General features: G+C 38.4%; 2 protein-coding genes across 3 annotated transcripts in view; both read right to left on the reverse strand.

The window, feature by feature from the left end:
• The window catches only part of ubash3bb (ubiquitin associated and SH3 domain containing Bb), a 41,026-nt gene extending 29,698 nt beyond the window's left edge, over positions 1–11,328 (reverse strand). For both annotated transcript variants that reach the window (XM_072454528.1, XM_072454518.1), the window contains exon 1: positions 11,125–11,328. In XM_072454528.1, the coding sequence (XP_072310629.1) occupies positions 11,125–11,252 (128 nt within the window). In that variant the 5' untranslated portion in view covers positions 11,253–11,328. The remainder of the gene's footprint in view (positions 1–11,124) is intronic.
• A 1,032-nt stretch (positions 11,329–12,360) lies between these two features.
• On the reverse strand, positions 12,361–19,890 carry gkup (glucuronokinase with putative uridyl pyrophosphorylase). The gene is made up of 23 exons (XM_072454540.1): positions 19,733–19,890; positions 19,024–19,130; positions 18,581–18,625; positions 18,359–18,512; positions 17,806–17,877; positions 16,514–16,602; positions 16,273–16,429; positions 16,064–16,141; positions 15,718–15,809; positions 15,548–15,653; positions 15,398–15,477; positions 15,240–15,308; positions 15,105–15,165; positions 15,004–15,020; positions 14,871–14,928; positions 14,668–14,760; positions 14,337–14,397; positions 14,129–14,242; positions 13,187–13,244; positions 13,045–13,113; positions 12,907–12,970; positions 12,761–12,832; positions 12,361–12,599 (listed from the first exon to the last, which is right to left on the reverse strand). Exons 1-23 carry the CDS (start codon positions 19,787–19,789, stop codon positions 12,510–12,512), a joined length of 1,863 nt encoding a protein of 620 aa, XP_072310641.1. The 5' UTR covers positions 19,790–19,890; the 3' UTR covers positions 12,361–12,509.
• Between the last annotated feature and the right edge of the window lie 448 nt (positions 19,891–20,338).

Raw genomic sequence — 20,338 nt, forward strand, 5'->3', positions numbered from 1 at the left:
TATATCACATTTTCTTAAAGAACCCAATACATTTTAACATTTTTCTTTGTGAAACCATGAAATACACACATTTTGATGATAAGTAACTGTGAAAATGTCGAATTGTTTGCGTAAAACAAGTCTAATTTCTTCAAAAACGCAACTAAATTGTTGTACGGTCACAAAATAATTCGGGGAAATTATACCAAAAATGACTTATGGCGATATATCAATACACTAGCACACGATATCGATAATGTATCACCAAATTCAGTATCATGATATAACGATATTTCGATGTTGTGGCACAGCCCTACCTCTGGGTATGGGCAAACGTTGATGATAACATGACATCAGACTCAGAACCGACATTATTTTTCAGAAGTGGTTGGATGCTCGGAGTTGCTAGATTGCGTTCAACCTTCTTCAGTCACAATGGTTTAAAATTGTACGTAAAAACGATATAAACGTTACACAAAAGGTACGAGGCGTTGCAGCTTTTTGAGAACAAGTCTGAAGTTGTTTGGCTGTAACTGCTGCAAATGCAAACTCCCCCGTCGTCGCCCACAATGCACCTGGATGTTGTTTGGAGCTTCTGAACAAAAACAACAACAACAAAAGGTTTTTTTTAAGTCTGTCACTGGAAATAAAGCCTTTAGAAGCAAAATAGCACAGGATATAAGTCTTATTTATTAGAAATTAGGTGACAACAAACTGTCTTATTAAAAAAGGTGGTACAGATCATGGAACAATTTAAGTAAAACATCTGAAAATACAATATTGACCATCTTATATGGACTTTCTAATTTAAAGTATTGCTTAAGAGAAACCTGTAGGTTATCTCAACATCAACAAAAATATAGCCTCTAAACTTTTTAACAAGGGATTACGGTAACTCCGGATAAATGTTGAAAGTAAAATTTCTTTATGTAATGCAGAAATCTGAAAATGATGCATAGAAAGTGTCATTTGTCCTTCAAAACAGAGAGAACAGTTCCAACAAGGCTACATTTGTGTCTGTCCTGCTATTGTCTGTAATGACGTCAACAATGGCCTTCTCTGATACGTGACGAAGCACATTTTAGCAGCAAAGTCATCGAGAAAAACGTCTGTAGGCTGCAGTGTCTAATTACAAGTGACGTTACCACTATTCTTAGCATTTCCTGCAAATAAAATGTCCAATCTTAGCTTGACCTTAATGATTTGACTAAAGGTCCAATGTACACAAATGGAAATAATAATGAAGAACAGAATATTAGGGTTGTCCGAAATAATCAATACCCAGATGCCAGATACACATTGGAACACGTATCGAAACTTGAATAATTTGAATTAACTTATAATACTTAGAACAAATGGTAATAATAAAGACACTATTATTTCTGTTGAACATTACATTCTATTGTCTAAAGGAATTGTGTCTTATAAGATAATCCTTTATTGTCTCCCATGGGAGAGCAGGGGTCACACGCTTTAACTCACAGAACCATCACTTACAATGTAAACTCATCAACATTTAGCTCAAAAAATATGACTGTGGTATTTCATATTGAGCTTTTTCCAACCATCAAAATCGATTAAAAAAAATAAAAGTATTAATGTGATACGATAGAGGTTATGCCCTGAAATAATTTTTATTTGAGAAATGCACCTCACCATTGACTCTCAGCTAAAGTTCAGAAATCAGTGACGTGCCCTGTAGACTGCTCTACTGAACAGGCTTTTGAATGATAACCTGGCTTTGATGCATGTTAGAGCTTATGATACATGAGACGTTACAGTTGTTGGTATGAAACAAAGAGCAGCTGTGAGCGCCGCGGCCTCAGCAACTGTGGCCACACGACTGTCCTGGGACCGGCACACACAGTCCACAGCACATTAAAATTGAACTCTCGCTTTCACACCTACAGATTCTAGTTTTACCATTATCATCTACCAGCTTGGATAGGGAAGGCGTGACTTAATTTTGGCTTTTCGCTCAAGGTTTTTAGAGCCAATCATCTGCTTCCTGTGAGCGGTGACACATATTGATTTGGCAGTCAATAACCTCCACTTAAGTTTGGGATGGGCACAAAGTCAATATGCACAAAACAACATGAACTCTGGTTTGTGCTAAATTTACAGTTTCAAATCAAATCATACCAAGCAGAAGTGGGCAATATTTCAACATTCAGACAATATCGTGAATGCTATTTTGAAGATAAGCAAAATTTGAATATTGAGTAATTTATTTATAGTGAAAATAAAAGCTGATGAAAATGAAACGAAAAAGTTATCTTCTAAACATGTACATTTTTTCCAATATCGTCCATCTGTGAAAACGTTTCCTGTCTTGAATGTTTTTCATTCATATCAACAGATAACATATATCAACAGATATAAAGACCAAGTTTCGTCACTATAATATTGCAGTATTTATAAAGCTTTATCTAATTCATGCAGCTTGACCTCCCAAATAGGCAAATGTTATATATATATCTTTTTAGTAGTAGGTATAGTAGTTTATTTACATTTCTGTCTGTTCAATTGTGTATTTTATAAAGCCCTTCAAAGCGAATGCTGTTTAGATTTTAGGCTATACAAAAGTAAATTGAATCAAGCTTTTCCAAAGATAATTATGTATTTTTGATATTTTATGTGTGAAAACAAGATATTAACATAACAAGAGATCATCACTACAATCTTTCTGCGGTATAGATCTTGCACTCTTCTTTCAATGTCATTTTTCCAGTTTGAATTGCCTTGTGTGGATTTGTGTTCTAAAATTAAACTTGTCTTGCTTTTATTTTGCTGCGAATGTTTTAATTCATGCAGCTTGATTTATATATATGATATTTATTTATATTTAGATATGAGACAAGCGTGTTTCCCGATAAAAGGCAAGCTCGTTCAAATATATTCAACTTAGGGTCAATTAACTACAAACAAATATGACCATCCAGACGTTTTGCTTCTGCAGCTTAGACTTTATTGCGTGTATTAAGCCTGACACTACCTTGTTCCAAAGCGAGTGCAGGCCATGGTTCATAATCTGATCTCTCTCTGTTGGACTGTTTCCGGACAGAGCTTTGAACGAGTCTGATATGATCTGCAGCGCTCAGGCACCTCTCCCGTTTCAGACAAGAGAATAATCACTTCCACACGACCTTGTCCAAGGGCTTTCGAACAAGACGCTTCGAACGAAATGCTCGCCGCGTTCATCTTCAAAATGGCTTCACTGAACGGGAGGCAATCTGTAAAAGTATGGCGACGAGACGAGATTCGCCCCGGAAAGTCGTATTCATCAGCGTTTTGGCAAATACAGGGGCTGAAAACACAACCATCTATAATTCATGAGAGATGCTCCACTCCAGAGCATTTTAGAGCGCCGTTTCTTGGAGGAAAATAGTTGGTACAGCTCAGTCAGCAATGTCAGCTGTGGCTCTTACTAAAAAAAACTGGATTTACTTACAAAAAAAATTGAAGGAATAGACTTGGTACTCTATACTGATTTGGATACAACAGTGATTGTCCAAAACCACAAAATATTAGTACTTTCTTTACGTTACCATGTCGTCTTCTGCCAGTTAGTTCGTAAGTATATTCTAAAACTCTGGAAAAGAAAGATAAAATGTCCTATTTATGTGATTTTTTTGCATTGATCTGAAATAGGCTGCAACCATTAATCAACTAATTGCGACTAATCAGCTCTGGAAAACAAATCGGAGTCATATTTTGATAATCATAATCATTATCTGGACTATAGAGCAAAAAAAACAAAAACTATTCCCCATTTTCATCAATAATACACTTCATTCGTAAATATTCTCCATCTAGAAGCTTTCAAGCCTAAAAATGCTTTTAAAAATCTCATTGTACAGTAGAAATAACCGTTTAAAATAATTGCTGAGATGCAGATACAGTTTTCAATCTTGACATACAATTTAATGTATGCAGTTTTTCCCCCCAATTTCAACAACTTGCGTATCATCTGCGTTCTCTTATCGTACATGAATCATACTAAAATACTCACTACATGCAGACATTTCCTCCATCTGAACTGGACCTTTTCAACTTTACCTCCTTAACAATTGAAACTCGTTGTCGGCGACGGACCGACACGCGATGGTAGAACATGCTACAGCTGTCGGTCCGTCTGACACACAGCTGTCCATCCCAGCAGCCCTCAGACCCAAATAAAACCCACCAGCGTCGCCTCGGCAACTGTAGCCTCAAGTGTCCTGGGACAGGCTCAACACGGTTAGACATACAAACTAAATGAGCAGCAAGGCCTCCTGGCACAGAGCGTCCAATACACGGATTAAACTGCACAAACGCCACATTCAAACTGGAAATAAACCGAGACTAAACCCAAGACTAAACATGGACAAAGCCAGGGCTGATCGGGACCAAACCACAACCGCATCAGGGTTAAACGGGGCTCAAACCGGGGTCAAACAAGTGTGAACGCATCCAGTGAGTAGAGTAGTAGTGAAGACGTCCTTAAGTCCAGAAAAAATGCACTTTTGTTTGTTTTTTCAAGCAGACACATTCTCATCCTCAGTCCAGTTTAATTCCTCGTGGTCTAAAAACAACTTAAACAAAAAATTACCTTTTTAAAAAAAAATACTGATCAATTATAATGTCTATTTAACTTTAAAAAATGTCTTCAACTTTATAAAAATGCCGTTGAATGTTGATTTCCTTAACATAAAAAACTCATGGGCACTGTTGCTGTAGAAATTAACAATTCAAAACGAAATATTTGATCTTTTTAAATGTAAAAAGTGCTCAAAATGACGGTTGTAAACAATAAATTCAAACCCATGAATACGGAGTTGCTGTTTCACACAAAAACAGTAAAATTCCTCCAAAATCCGAACACATGAGAATCGGCTGTGGACTTCTTGATTAAAAATTCCAGCGCTGATCATTGACAATTGCAAAACTCAAAAAAATGTGACATAAAATAAGATTGTATAGAATATGGTCTAGCGACGCAACACACGGCCTTGGCTCAAGAAACAAACAAGAAAATTAAGGTCAAATGCGTCTGAAAATTCGTGACTGTTGCGTTTGGTGTGACTGTGTTCCATTTCTGACCAGAAAAAGCAGAAAGCCTGCGGAGATACACGCACAGGAAGTGAGTGGGTGTCGATCTGATAAGGCAAAAAAAGCACGGCATTCATGACACTGACCAACAGAAGAAGACGCCACAAATCTCAAATTCTAGTGTTTGAACCTATAATCCATGTTACAGTCTAAAGAAACAAAACTGTAAATATAGCTTTGTGCCAATACTGAAGAGGTCAAAGTGATAAAACAGTTGTGGGTTTTCTTGTAAGATTAACTACAATCAAATGCAATGTTCTCTGCAAACAACAAAATGTCGCCGCGTCTCCATGGGGCCGTATCACGCATGAAAAACAGATGAACTTGTAGTTTAAACTTCTACTCTCATATGTGGGACATGTATGGAGCTGTCACTTTTACTGGTTTAAAAAGGTACAACAATCAAAACAACAGCTTGGCCTTCGTGTCCAATGTCTGTGTAAGATTGGGATCAAATCAACATTACAATTGTTATCAGAGCTTTATTTGATAGGATTTGCCTCGTATCTAGGGTCACAGATAGGTAAGGTTTATGAAATTTCAAACTCAAATTCTACATGGCCTCCTTTTAAAACATATATCTGAGTTCATTTGTATGCAATACTTTGATTGTTCAGCCCCATTGAGAGTTGACAGAAAATTGATTGGGTGTTGATAGAGAAATAGATACAGAAATAAGTCAAAGTTGGACCTCTTCTGAGTATTTTTTAGAGTGATATTGATATTTATCAGAACCACAAGTTAAAAGTAAAGAAACCATTATTATATTGTGCTGAAAAATACATGATGTTGTTTACAAAAAATGATTCTCATGGTATAAAAATTGGTTTCGAGTCTCTTCCTTCGCAATAAAATCACAAAGAAATTGACCATGATTGAGCCTTATAGTTTTATAGACGTTTGATTTGGGGGGAAAGTCTCACCAAATTGATGCAGCTGCAGCGTGACTCGGCGTGTTTGCTGCGCGATTGATCGTTACATTAAAAATGACAGGGCCGTGACTGTTCGTTACAGAGTGAGTTGCACGTTGTGACACGCAGGAAGCAGCTCGTCTTCTACAGGGAGAACAATAACGTGAGATCGATTGGGTTTGGTGAGTGATTTAACCTGTTGTCGATGCGCAGACCCTCAGTCATTTCCTGTTTCAGATGTGATGGATATGGCAACTATTGATCAGCGAAAAAGACACACGGTGGAGTCCGTCTCTTCTTTTAAAACCAACGTTAAAACAGAATACAAATTGCTGATTTTGTAACTACAGCTTTTAAAGACGTGTAACTCACCAGCGTTTACCCGTGTATTTGGCCATAACAAATGTAAACTAAAGATAAAAAAGCTCACACGATCATTTCTAAATAAAGTTACGGTCAAATATGTAGGAACTGCTGACTCTGTGGGCACTTTCAACATTAAAAAGACACTTCTATAGAAAGGTTTGTACAGTAGCACAGCAATAATCATTCAGTTTTGTACTTATTTTTGCTCTGTGTTTGTATGTAAAGCACTTTGTAACACCGTTAAGAAAAGTGCTACAATAAAAGCTATTGTTATTATTATATTATTAAGCGATTGGTAAAAATGGTCCGTGTTACAGTGCAGAAAGCATGCCGTTGTCTACATTTTCTTTACAAATGGCTGCTTGCTCTGCCACGAGGAAAAAAGTTAGGTTGAATATTTATTTGGACGATATTCTGACGCCGTTTTGTCATTCTAGCGTAACTGCGTCAACAAATTAGTGTTGTCAGGATCAATATACTCAATTCTCAAGGTTTTCAACACGTTCAGCACAAAATAATAGTACTTTCCTAATTAATAAACATCGTGGTCTTATTGTAGTTCTAATAAAGCTCAATATAATTTTAAAACTGTCCAGGAAAGGTACATGTTTCTCATGTTATTGTGATTTTTTTTTTTTTTATGTATCTAGTTTCTATACTAGTTTTGATCTGTATCTAATTTCCGATACTTTTGAGAACCCTATTGTTTTGATTGATGTAATTTAATTCATTTGCTGTGGTTTAAGCATAAACATTTTTGAAAAGATTGTAAAGTGAACTACAAAAGTCCTGAACATTTTAAGTTGATAACCGCTTTATTTTTGCTCGTTTGGCAGCACTACGCAATACATATTTAGTTTGTTGACAAACTGCTTTTCGCCCCATTGGATGTTTTATTATGTGTTATTCAACCACCACATACACCAAATCTTTACATAACCCTTGGAAATGGCCGGTTGCATAATCTCTCTCACAGTTCGATATTATGTTATGGGCCTTATTGATCGCTCGCTGACACGGACATGTCAGCGCTCCGTCCGCCGCATTATCTTACTCAATTTAAATCAATGTCGCAGGAAAACCTCTCCAACCCAACTCCCGCAAGCTTATAACAAATGTAATCTTAATACACACGCGTAATCCTTTCAGAGCGGGGAAAACCAGGACACCTGCAACGGGACGGGGGAATTTAGTGGGTCAACCCCTTTAGCGGCGGTAATGACATAAAAGAGGTAAAAGCCGGGGAAGTAAAGGAGACTGCCTCGGCCTCGGGGGAGCGCGCGGCCTACTGCCTACAGGACGGTTTATTCATCAAACAGGGGTTTCCTCCGACACGGCTCCTCGCCTCGTGTTTGACAGATGTCTGAGCGAGAACACAAGATTTCCCCTGGACTATAAATACTACGAGCGGGGCAAAAATAAACTTCGCCGGTAAAAGCCTAAAAGCCGAAAGTGGCTCGGAATAACAAGCTCGTCTCCGTGAGGTCACCACAGCTGGTCTGATAAAACACAAACAGGAAATCAAGCTGAGAACTAAAATATGAAGACGCAGACTGTGGGATAACATGTGAACAATAGTGCCATGTAAATAAAGCAACTTCAAACTCAAAGATCACTTGCTGAGAAATTCTGCCGTTAAATCACGATCGTTACAACTGTGTGTTTACGTTAGCATATTGGAGGCAAGCTAGCGTTTGTTTCGCTCTTGTATGTAATTCCCGCTGCAGCCAGTAGGTGGACCCCAGAGGTCAGTTCCTAGAATGGGAAAAGTCAGTGACATGAAGTAGGCCTAATTTGTTTTCTTTTTTTCTAAAACATGAGAAGCCAAAGTAAAGGTACTCAAAAGCATTTTTAAAAGGTCTAAAGTGATTTAAAGGTGCACTATTATGAAACTTTCTGCGTTTCTTAATGGAGAAGTTTATGGTTTGTCTGGAATATTTCACAGTATGGCATAAAACTTGATTATTGTTATTACTACTATTATTACTACTATTATTACTGTTATTATTACCATTGTTATTGCTATCGTTATTACTATTGTTATGCTATCGTTATTACTATCGTATTACTATCATTATTACTATCATCATCATCATCATCATCATCATAAGCAGCAGCAACAGCAACAGCAGCAGCAGCAGCAGCAGCAGCAGTACCAGTACCAGTAGTAGTAGTAGTAGTAGTAGAAGTAGTAGTAGTAGTAGTAGTAGTAGAAGTAGTATTACATTTACACATGTTTTTATTATAAAAATATCTTCACATTTATTCTCTCCACAGATCTGACTTGTAACTTGGTCTGGCGTCACCTGCTTTTCCTCGTGGAGTTAAATATGTTTAGTGCCCTACTGTACTGAACATTCCGGGCAAAGTAATGACATCTCCATGGAGACATCTCGCCTTTAAACAACACCTTTTAGGCCAAATTGGCGTAATTCTATGAAAATGCTGTTTAGATGTAGAACAGCTCACACTTCCTGGAAAATACATACAGCATCATGAACTGTAAACTAAAATAGTTCAAAAACTGATCAATGCACTTCAAAATCAACTGGTTTTCTAGGCTGCAATCCGACTTATATAATATTTACATTTACAAAAAGCCCTGGGGCATTTGAATTAAAAGATAAAAAAGAAAGATTTATCCAGTTCAATACATTGTGCGCTGCCGATTTGTCAATCCATACTTCAGGTGCTAGTCGGATTACTCAGCGTCTCCACAGCCGCGTTTATAGGAGAAAATTATTCTCCGTAGTGCAGTGACCAACAAAAACTGACAAGCTGAGAGGAAAGAGTAAGAAGCCATTTTCCCCTTGCGCGCTCGTCTTGAAGCAATAATGTGACAAATCAGTAGCCTTGTAAAACTAAACAGTGGAAAAAAATCACGTACATAATCACAAAACAGCAGAATCTGCCAAATCCATGACAATAACAGTGAGAAAATGCACACGAATTTACAAAAAGTCAGGTTAATTCATACGTTTTTAGACTTTGTTGAGTTTTTTATTCGTTTTTTTAAACAAATGCACAAATCTGTTGGTTTGTTGTGTTAATTAGTCCTGAATTTGACCTCGATTTCATGGGCAACGCCTTTGAGTATGCAGTGGAAACTCTCATGCGGGATCAAAAGTGTGCGATGCCAGGAAGTCAGCCCGAGTGTGTTTACCTCGGTGTATAACCTGCTCCCCCGGCAAACCCGTGTTGTGTTTACTGTGGGCCAGTGGCTTCACAGATGTGGACCCAAAACTCAGTCCAAATCACACACAGTCCCTTCATTCACAAACGGCACCAGCCTTTTACACAAGGCTTTCTGTTGCTTTCTATGAGGACACATGGTGCAATAATGATCCAATGAACCTACTGTAAACCAATACCAGACAATGAACGCATTTGCGATCAAAATCACTACTGTAAGTGTACAAGAAGATTACTCAAGTGAAGATTGTTGGCGACCAAAATGGGGCGGTCCGAAGCATAACAGAACGCCCTTGGAAGGAGCTAAAAAGACAGAAGAATTTGATGCATTTGTTGCTAAATAAATACGGGTAGTGCTGTGGCATATTATAGTCAAGCACATCTGCATCACAACAAGAGGGGCTTGAGTTTGAGTCCCGGATCAAGGACTTTGTGGAATTTGCATGTTCTCTCTGTGTCTGCCATGTAGGTTTCCTTCAGGTGCTGCAGTTTCCCTCCCAGTAAACATTCTGGGGCCAAGACTGCCCTGAGTCTCCTGGTTAAATGAGTACAAAAATAACCAATTATTGAAGCCTGACATGAAACCAAGGACTTTGAGACTCCAAAGTGGCTTCCTGGCGACTTTTAAAGTACAATTTTAAGCAACTTCAATTAATTTGCAGGCTAAACAAGTGTATGTAGACACAATGTTTTATCAAATCTAGTCAGAAAGTATTCTACCGAAATAATTCCTCCAAATAAAGTGTGTCTTTTCTCTCCCATGGAAGGTCTGAGTAGCCTATGATTAAGCTAAATGGCTGGTCCTAGAGACAAACATGTTATTCATTCACACAAACAGTATCTTGAACTATATTTGAGAGAAAAACTGACATGTGGCATAGATAAAAGGAAGTTGTGGTTGAGTCAGAAAAAAATAAAGAAAGATTGACCTCTGTGCAACTTCATCAAACCTTCTCAGTTGTAATTAAGTGCCACAAATGTAATCCATGAAACTAAATCTATGAAACCTATTGTATGAAGACATTTTCAAAACAAATTGACATTGCTATTTGAATGGTTTGTACCCTATAAATCCATCAGCATATTGCCAAAAATCCCTTTTTACTCACTGCAGTTTAGACCTCTACAAACATGTCAGTCTTTTGTCTTAACTACGATCCTGGATGAGCTCAAAACGTGCACTTTGAACAGAATCCTACGTTTAAAACACCTCAAATCTAATCGCAATAGTAACACTCAGCCCACACACATCTGTAGTTTAAAATATATTCAATGAGAGTCTAAACCTGAAGACAAATAGTAAATGTTATGCTCATTATCCGGCTGTACCTCGTCCGTTTCCTCTGTGATAAATAACTTGCCTGTCATGTATGGCCCGTGTGTTGCGGGGAAAACACGCGCACTTTACGGACCCCTCGGACCCGGCGGCGGTGCGCGAGTGATGCCGCCCGTTATAAACCCCGCCCGTTATAAACCCCCCCACAAACAGGTAGTGTGCGCCCCCCCCCCCCGCCTGTAGGTCTCCCCCCGGGGCGACCTCTGACACCCAGCGACACCCACAGCAAGCCCCGGCCCCGGTACTCACGCCCGCGGTCTGGGGAAGCCCATGGACAGCAGCACGTCCAGGTTGGAGCCACATTTGACCGAACCGAGGCGATTCTGCCGGAGCCTGCGGGGGAGAATTTTGCTGTAAATGTCCTCTTTGGCCGCCATTGTCCAACGCCGTCCACTGCCCTCTGGTTAGTCCATGGGTGTCCTCCGGGAACGCGCGAGTGGACGGGAGCGGAGAGGGATGCGAGAGCGGCTGCGGCAGTAGCGGCGGTGTCCTCGGCAGAGCGCAGCCGAGCGGAGAGCAGCGCGGCACGGGGCACGCAGAGTCCCGCCGCCCCGCCGCCCCGCCCCGCCTCTGGAGCGGACAGCCAATTACAGATGCGCCCTGGATGTTGACAGTGGGACAGGGGCGTAACTGACGAGCGCACGCGAGGCTCAACGCTGCGGTGCCCAACTTTTGATCATAATAATGTAATAATATAATGATAATAATATTTTGTTTTAGTTTGTTTGCCATTTGTAGTTTGAAAATCACATGTTCGAAAAAACCTAAAGAGTGCATGGTAAAACATAAAAAAATAACCACATAAACAGACAAGTAATTATAAATATGTTTGTTCGTATAGCTTATTGAAAAATCGAACTAATAGAAGCCAATTTTCTTGTTTTAATAATATAATAATAATAGTAAGACAGTGTGGTGGATTTTTTCAGTATATTACGTGTGTAAATGTACAAGGGCTGCAGTGTATATACACTAACTACTACAGTAATCACCATCTACTCAACTAGATAAGCTATATCGCAAACTAACACCAAGGTCTGACAGAAATGTAATGTTTTTAAAATTAAAATAAAATGAAATCAATCCATCAAAACGTATGTTCAAATATTGCAATAACATTGATATTGCAGTACACATAACTTCAAATATCGTGCAGCCCTACTGCAGAGAACGTTTTCTATTCATATATTCTATATTAGCACCTTTCTTTTAAATCTGAATTATCCGATTGACAAATGAAAACATGTAATTCTGTATAAAATATGATTTATGACATTGATTTAAAATATTTACAATTACATGATAATATATATTACAAATTGTACACATAATTATACGTTTCCAAAGTTATATTCAGTCTTGCATGATCTTGGTCTTATTCGCAAAGTATTAAGTAAAGAATCAATACAGTTAAACATAATATGAAATGTTTGGCCAACAGGTACATAGCTTCAAATGATTGATTAATTGTTGAACATTGATATTCCTTTTACATTGAAATAATCTTGATTGTTGTAAGAAACTTTAAAAACATAATATTTTTTAATAATCCAATTGAATCACTACCTTGCTCCTAGTATCATTATAACATCATTGAAATGCTGTGGACCATATGCAGATGATTATGTGAATGTTCAGAGCTGGCTGGTGCAGGCAGAAGGATTGTAGGGTGAGATGACACAGAAGACACAGCCAGCTTCCTGAAAAGCTTGTCTCATCTCCATCTAGTGGCACATAAAGGCAGTGCATTAGACAAACGTGCACAAATAAAACCGGTTCCTCTTGAATATGAAAATCGTGAAATAAATAGAAAAATCAGGTGCAGCATATGCTTGATTGTGTTGCATCCAAATCAAGCATTTCATTCATTGAAATAAATCCTTACCAGTTTTGCTTGGTCCAAACACAGTCCGACCACAGCTCCTCCACTACCTGGTAACTTCACTGCAGAACCAAACTGCAACACATCCACAAATGTTCAATGCAGAAACAGACATTACTTCTGACCAGAGCAAACATATTCATATTTACCTGGCGCGCTAACTCCACCATTTTGAGATTTCCAGGACCCAGACAGCCATCGGTGTACACAGTCCTGTTGGTATTGATTGGTATTGTTACTTCAAACATCCATAACTAAATGTCTTATGGGATTAAGGGAGTATTTACCTTCTTAGCTCAAAGTTTTGATCCATTAACTGAGCCAAGTGACTCCAGTCTTTGGTTTCTAGCGCATTCCTTGAGCACATTATGAACGTTTAAAAATTAAGATCTAATATTTTGTTTAATGTTTATTGTTGCTTTGACCAACCTTGCTTGATCCGTCAGATCAGCAAAAGCCATCATTGCTTCAACAACCAGAGACTCCCCTTAAAACACACAAAAATAGTACACGACCGAGTTATTAAAACTGTTATCTCGCCCTGGAAGACTATTACCTCCTGCCTCTGCTTTCACCAGTCTATCAATGACTCTTTAACAGGACGTGAGCCTCTTAACCAATCATGTCATGTCTTGTGCATTGCAACACTGGAATCTCCCCATTGTGGGCTAAATAACGCTTCTTTAATCAGTCTCCATATGAGCCATGTGCTGACCCTAAATCAGCAGCAGAAACATAAGCTTCTATGACTCACTCTTACTATGACCAGTGTCTAGTGTCCTGGAGAAGGAGAGAGTTCCCTGAAAAAAACATGACAAACAACTCAAAACTGGATTTTATCATAGGCAACTTTATCCAAAGTAAACCCTTTTGCTATTTTAAATTATTAAATACATTTGTGCACTCTTATTTCTTATTTCGCTCAGACCACTCTACTGCCTTTTTACTCTTGTTGTTTAGACTAGTGGAAGGCTGTAGTTTTTTCTGGCTTCAGTCACCCATGACGCACTTTCCACTTACACTTAGTCCAAAATTCTGCAGCGAGCACAATACTCAAGAGTTTAGCCTTTATGCACAGGGTTTTGTTAGATTTAGACTTTGATTTTATTGTTTGTTTTTAAATCTTTGAATGGACTTTCATGTTACTGTTTTAAATTGTTATATCAAGCATTCATTCCTTTTTTTCTTTTTTTTTATTTATTATTTTTCTATCTCTGGAAAATGCATGTTTTTAAATGTCCTATATAAATACAGTGGATTTGGATGATACTCTTGCTTCTTCACAAGACAAGCTTGTACTAACATTACCAATCATTACACCCGTCTCATTTCAGGTTGACATATTATATTTCTTAGTTTGAATTTGTTTACCACTGAGCCAGCGCTGTCGGATGTTGCTGTGGATGCGTCCAGAGTCACTGGGGTCACTGAGGTAAGCCAACCAGAACTGGGGAAGTTCCTTCATGCCCATACAAACATAGTTACCTAAAAAGAAGTATTCAAATGTATTTAGACAGAGGAACAAGGAACTATTTACATAAAAATATTGTATTATATTGTAGTGTAGTCTAGTTATTACCATAGCCAATTTCATCCATGAGCTTCTTGCTGAAATCCATGTAGACCAAACCTTCATAGACCTGCCAAAACAATAACAGGACTAAGTAAAGCACAAAAAGACTAAAGGTTTGAGAGGCTGGGATATGGCAGATTGATAAAGTAAAGTAAAACATTTACCAGGAGAAAGTATAAGTGACAATGACATTAAAACCTGAACTCAAAACAATAATTATCATGACCAGAAAGTTATCCCATGCTCCAATGACTACAATCCTTTCCGAGTTACTAATGTCTTATTTAAGTCATAGGTGAAAATGTAAAACATGTATGAACATTAACATGGAGAATACCTGTACAACTCTGTCCTGAAGACCAGCTGTGATGAAGAGCTCATCTGTCTCTACATTCAGGATGAAATTGGCTCTGATTGGTTTTGGCAAATCCTACAGAATAACATCAGGTTTAAAGGGAACTTTTGTCATCATGGTTTGTCCATACAATATCACAGAAGAAATGCAATTTTGAATGTGTCTCTTGCACACGGGACACTTACGTCATCTGTAATGTTGTAGAACTTCATAAGACACTTGAGAGTAGCCGACACAATGGCACTGATTTGGAAGTAGACACATTTATGTTAAGTATAAAGTTACCTCCTCAATTACAGCACATAACAAGATATGTACCTGCTTCCTGCAAGACCCTTAAAATACACACAAAAAACAATTGCATTTGGATTGAAACATTAGGGTTTGTTATTTACTGTTGGTGACTATTGATCACTCACCACTTGACGAGGAATATTTGTATCGTACTTCAAGGTAAAGTTCTGTTTTGTTAAAGCAATGCTGTAGAAATAACACAGACTATAATACATGTGTTTGTTCAGTTTAAACTCAAAAGTCTGTGAAAACAAACTCACCCCTGTTTGGAGCAAAATTGATAAAACTTCTTACAAGTGGCCTGAAGAAGCCTCAGACCTCCTAGATAGCTGTTACAAATATTGCAAGAACAAATGTAGTATTTGACGGGCATTTGAATTCATGAGTTCAGTGTCAGTGTGATGTTGTGTTCACTTGCCCTTCTTTCCGGCTGATGCAGAAGAGATCTTGTAAACTGCCAAACTCAGTGGGGTCATTGAGAGGGTGAGGAACCAACACCTAGAACAGCACAACCCTTAATGTCGCTACAGAACAAGTACTTTTGACAATAATGAGAGTCTTTTCTTACCAAAGTCTGGCTCTCTGTCAACGTGACCTCGGCCCAGAAATTAGAAATGGTCATCGCAATCGTTTTCCCATTGAAGCCGTCTGAAGGATTCCCCATTAATCCGACCCTAAAAGGCATATCGTCTACTTATTTGCCTGTTGCAATAGTGAAATATAATTGCAGACACTCACCTTGCATATGACCTGAACGTGATCGGCTTGGCTGGATTGTCTTGTTGCTGTGTGGAGTAGTGTGTCAGCCATTTGGTGTAGTCTGACAACCCCTGAGTATTTATAATAACGAGAAAAGAGATTTAGTTCAAGAGAAGCTAAAGCTATTAAGTGTTTCAAAAAGAAGTGATGCAGAACAGGTTTGGACATCAACACGTTTCGCTTTCCTTTACTCCTCGTAACCCTCAGAGCGGTATATTCTTCACCAGTGTTTCTCCAGAATAAAACCACTTGAATGAGGTTTGTCTTCTACTAATGCTTCGTGAAACCTTAATAACATGACAAACGTGGAAAATGCATAACTGACCACTTGTCCAATCAGCTGAAAACCCGTCGGCAGCTTCATCCCAAATACATCTCGTTTCTTCTCATTTATAAGCCACTCCTGCAAAACAGAACAACAAATTGACAAGAGAATTGCTACAAAAAGGTTGATTTTTGCCTTCCCTATTTGGTTAAGCTCCAGTTTTTCATAACAAGAAGAGACTTATACATTTACTGGGGAAGTCTACACACCCAGAACTGTCCAAAAGTCCTGTTTATGGCCTGAGGTTGCAGACCGAGGAAGTCAGACAGGTACGAGAGCACGTCTTTCTGGAGGCAGTAAAACACCACACTGGCCAGTCGAGACGCGGTCAGTCCCTCCGCAGGCTTCTCCAAGAAACGCGTTATTCTCAAGTGGACAAAAACAATACGGCAATAAAGAAAACGCCTTATGTTCTTCAAAAAAAGTCTGTTCGACGAATGTTTAACTCACTTATTGGTGTCGGAACAGACCTCCACAATGCCCCTCGAGCTGCTTTTCTCGCCCTCCTCCAGCTCATAGTAGATCATCAGCTCTCCAGGCTACACAGCACATAAACAGAGAGGGGTATTGTACATGGAAATCAACTCATTATTTTGCCAAAGTCTTTATACAAATCATAAATGTAGATATATATATAATCTGCTCTAATAAAAAGGTACAATTATTTTATCTATGCCAAGACCCAAGACCAGAAACGACAAGGAACGAGGAACTGCCCATGACAAATAAAGACTAAAAACTACATAAACAGTAGAGCTGGGTTGAAATAATATTAATGACCGATTATCGATTCGTACGTCCAAAGATCGATTTTTTTATTTATTTATTTTTTTATTCTTTTCTACATTTCCCTCAGTGAACTTCAATCTACCTTCAAGAAAGATAATTCAGGACTCCTGGATTATCTTTCTTGAAGGTAGATTGACCCTTAACCTTTTCATCAGTCTTCCATCAGTAACTACCAATACTTGTAAGATTTGCTGTTTAATATTGATATAATACTAGTTTTAATATGTTGCTTCTCTACACAGTCATGAAGTGAAAGAAACGGTTCAAATACATTTTTCAATTTTAATTAACATTAACCCCCAGATCGAATCGGAAATCGGATCAAATCGGAAATTGGAGCGAATCGGATGGGATCTGAGAAATCTGGGAAAAAAATCGATTTTGAAATGTAAAAATCGGAATCGAATCGATTCTTGAAATTTGAATCGAAACCCAGCTCTAATAAACAGAGAGGGTATTGTACATGGAAATCAACTCAATATTTTGCCAAAGCCTTTATACTATTCATAGTGTCTAAAATTTAAATGGTGTGTATATATTCAGTCAAAGTATTTAGTATGTTTTTATTTTTATCTTAATTAGTAATCTATTGTTAGTTATCAATTGTGTCATTCATGCCTCTTATTACCATTACAATTATTTATGCTATTATATTGTTGTTTCATGTTGCACCTTATCACCGAAGAAAGTTCCTAGTTTGTGAATGTTGATTAAATTCACAGACAATAAACCTTTCTCTGATTCTGATTCTGATAAATGTGGCAATCATATCCAGTCTTCTATAATAAAAGGTACAATTATCTGACATGTGCTAAGACGCAAGACCAGAAACGACAAGGAACTAGGAACGGCCCATGACAAATAAAGACTAAAAAGTACATAAACCATTGAAAATGAATTAAGGACAACAACATGTGCAACTAAACGCTAAATGCTTCAAATTTGAGACTTACCTTCGATTTGAAGAAGCGGATTACTTGAGCAATGTCAAAGTTTTGATCTGCACACAGCATGTCTCCTGCAATCTGCAACCATGACCAAAAAGAAAGTCCATCAATCAAACTTTACTTGTATAGCACTTTACAACAGCAACAACTGAGCCAAAGTGCTTTCCACTGGTGCGTTAAAATAAAATGCCAGAACAACATGCAAATCTCTGCTTAAGGCTCTGACAATTTGATGGATGTCGGTGCCGTTCTCATCCTCATTTCCCGTTTAATAAAGCCTACGGGCCAAAAAAAACCTTTAAAAAATAAATAAATAAACGAAATAAAGAGATGGCAATTTCACTACACTATGAAACCAATTGTTGGGTTTCGTGTGGACGCATTTATGTTTAGGCGAGATGAGCGGTAGAAAAGAAAATGAAGGCGCAGATTTGGTGTTGTATAGCTCAAATGTGTAAAATATCAATATGCGTTTGTTGCATCATGATAATAATATTCTTGAATCCTGTTCTTGCCCCCATTCGTGTAGAATTCGGTGACACAGACAGGCTGCTCTTACCACCATGATGTCATCCTGCAGTTTTCGGCTGCGTATGGCGAGCTCCAGATCGGCCACTGCGCCGAGACGGTCCTCTAGAGTCGTACTGCCATCGTTTATGACATTTTCTACAGGGAAGTCGTTAGCAGTGGCCCAGCGCTCGTAATGCTTGTATCTAAATAGGACCAAGTAGACGTAGATGTATAACACTTTTATAAGCAGAGACTATGTTTCTGTACTTACTTGTCTGCATTCGTAACAAGGTAGACCTCAGTAAATAGCTGGCGCCTACGGAGAGGGGAAAGAAATCAATAATCCCACTATATTTAACTAAAATAAGACTAAAGATTTTAAGACTAAAATAATGATCATGTGAAAATAAACATATGTGAAGGGAAAATAAACTTGCGACTGTAACAAATAGCTTGCACATGGTCTACAACAACTTTCCTCATCTTTTCTTTCCTTTTACGTTACAATCAACCATATATATATAAAAGATGAAACCATGAGAATATCCAGCGATGAGAGCAGTAACCAAGAGATCAATATCCAACCTACTTTTCACATTGTGGTTGTACAAATGCATTGAAAAGACTATAAGGGGAGAGCAAATGCCACAGCAGAGACACAACATCTTGAATATCCTAATCACTTGTGGTTAGACACTTTCTCCAGATACCCACATGTTGACAGCTTCCCACCAGAAGTCAAGGATCTTTCTCCCTCCGATCCCGGGCAGTAAGGCCTTGGGCACTCCTGCCAGGTGGCTGTACAAACCTGTGTCATCATTCTGAGAAGAAAACAAAAGACAGACAGTTATAACATTAGCCTATGTCATGAATGCTGCATTTCCTGGGTACACTATAAAGTACATTTGCAGCAAGTAAAACATCAACAACAGCAACATATGACTGGAATAATTAGATAACCCAATAATTAATCTGTTTTATCAGTGTGTATTTAGTTGAACTCAATACATCTGCTCATCCAAAACATCTGTAACCACGTGTCAGTCATTCAGTAGTTTCTTATAGTAACTTGTTCGTGTTTGGAGGACAAATAACATTCACTTTTAAAACCAGTCTTTCAATCGTGTGGCGCAGGCAGTGCACACAATGCAGCGACAATGAAATGAACTGTGACCTGCTTCTGCTGGGCTTATATTTACCCTGGAGGAGACTGTGTTTTTACGGCACGTCGTTGCAGTTGTCGGTGTTTTTGTGCAAATAATGAGTGTTACTGTCCGGGAATGAGACGTAAAGGCTACAAAATCCGACACACAGCGCGCGTACAGTTCGCAAACTAACAACCTACCGCGGGTGACGTGTGCGGTACCGTTGCCATCGTTACAGAACTTTGCACTTACGATACTTGCAGCGTTTTCGAACTCACCTTGATTTGTGTCTCTAAAACCGTGCCGTGTCCAGCCACCAACAGAATGCAAATCATGGCACCTAAATATGCCCTTTAAGCTCATAAACAGTTGTGAATCGGTCAGAATTCTGCAACTGAGAACGTTAAAACTGAAAATGTTCTTGAGTCTTGATGAAATACTTCCGGTCTGAGCCTTCAGAGTAAAATGTGAACGTTTGATGGTTGGTCACCAAGAATCGATTGGTCGGTCACTTTACCTTCAGATTAATATTAAATGATGAATAGATCCACGATTTCCATATCCAACCATTTTAAACAGGCTCATTTGATCGCCGTACTCAGACCTAGCATAGTCTACATAAGAAGGTTTTGCCCAGGTATAATAATGGCACTAGTAGACACTCCCATAAAGATAATAACAAACTGTGACCAAAAAATATATAACAAAATCCTAATTGAGGAGGGTTAACAATTCTTAACTGACTGACTCTGAAGTGCCCACGTGAAGTTCAGTGTATTTACGTTTTAGGCTACTTGCTTTTTAGCTTAGTAGTTGCTCCAAATGTTGGTTTTGATTCAATAATAGTCATGTCGCAGTCAAACACTTAGCGACATACTTGTGTT

Source organism: Eucyclogobius newberryi, unplaced genomic scaffold (genome assembly GCF_026437365.1).
Source record: "Eucyclogobius newberryi isolate DKJ021-1_F unplaced genomic scaffold, fEucNew1.0.hap1 SCAF_10, whole genome shotgun sequence".
Lineage (NCBI taxonomy): Eukaryota > Metazoa > Chordata > Actinopteri > Gobiiformes > Gobiidae > Eucyclogobius > Eucyclogobius newberryi.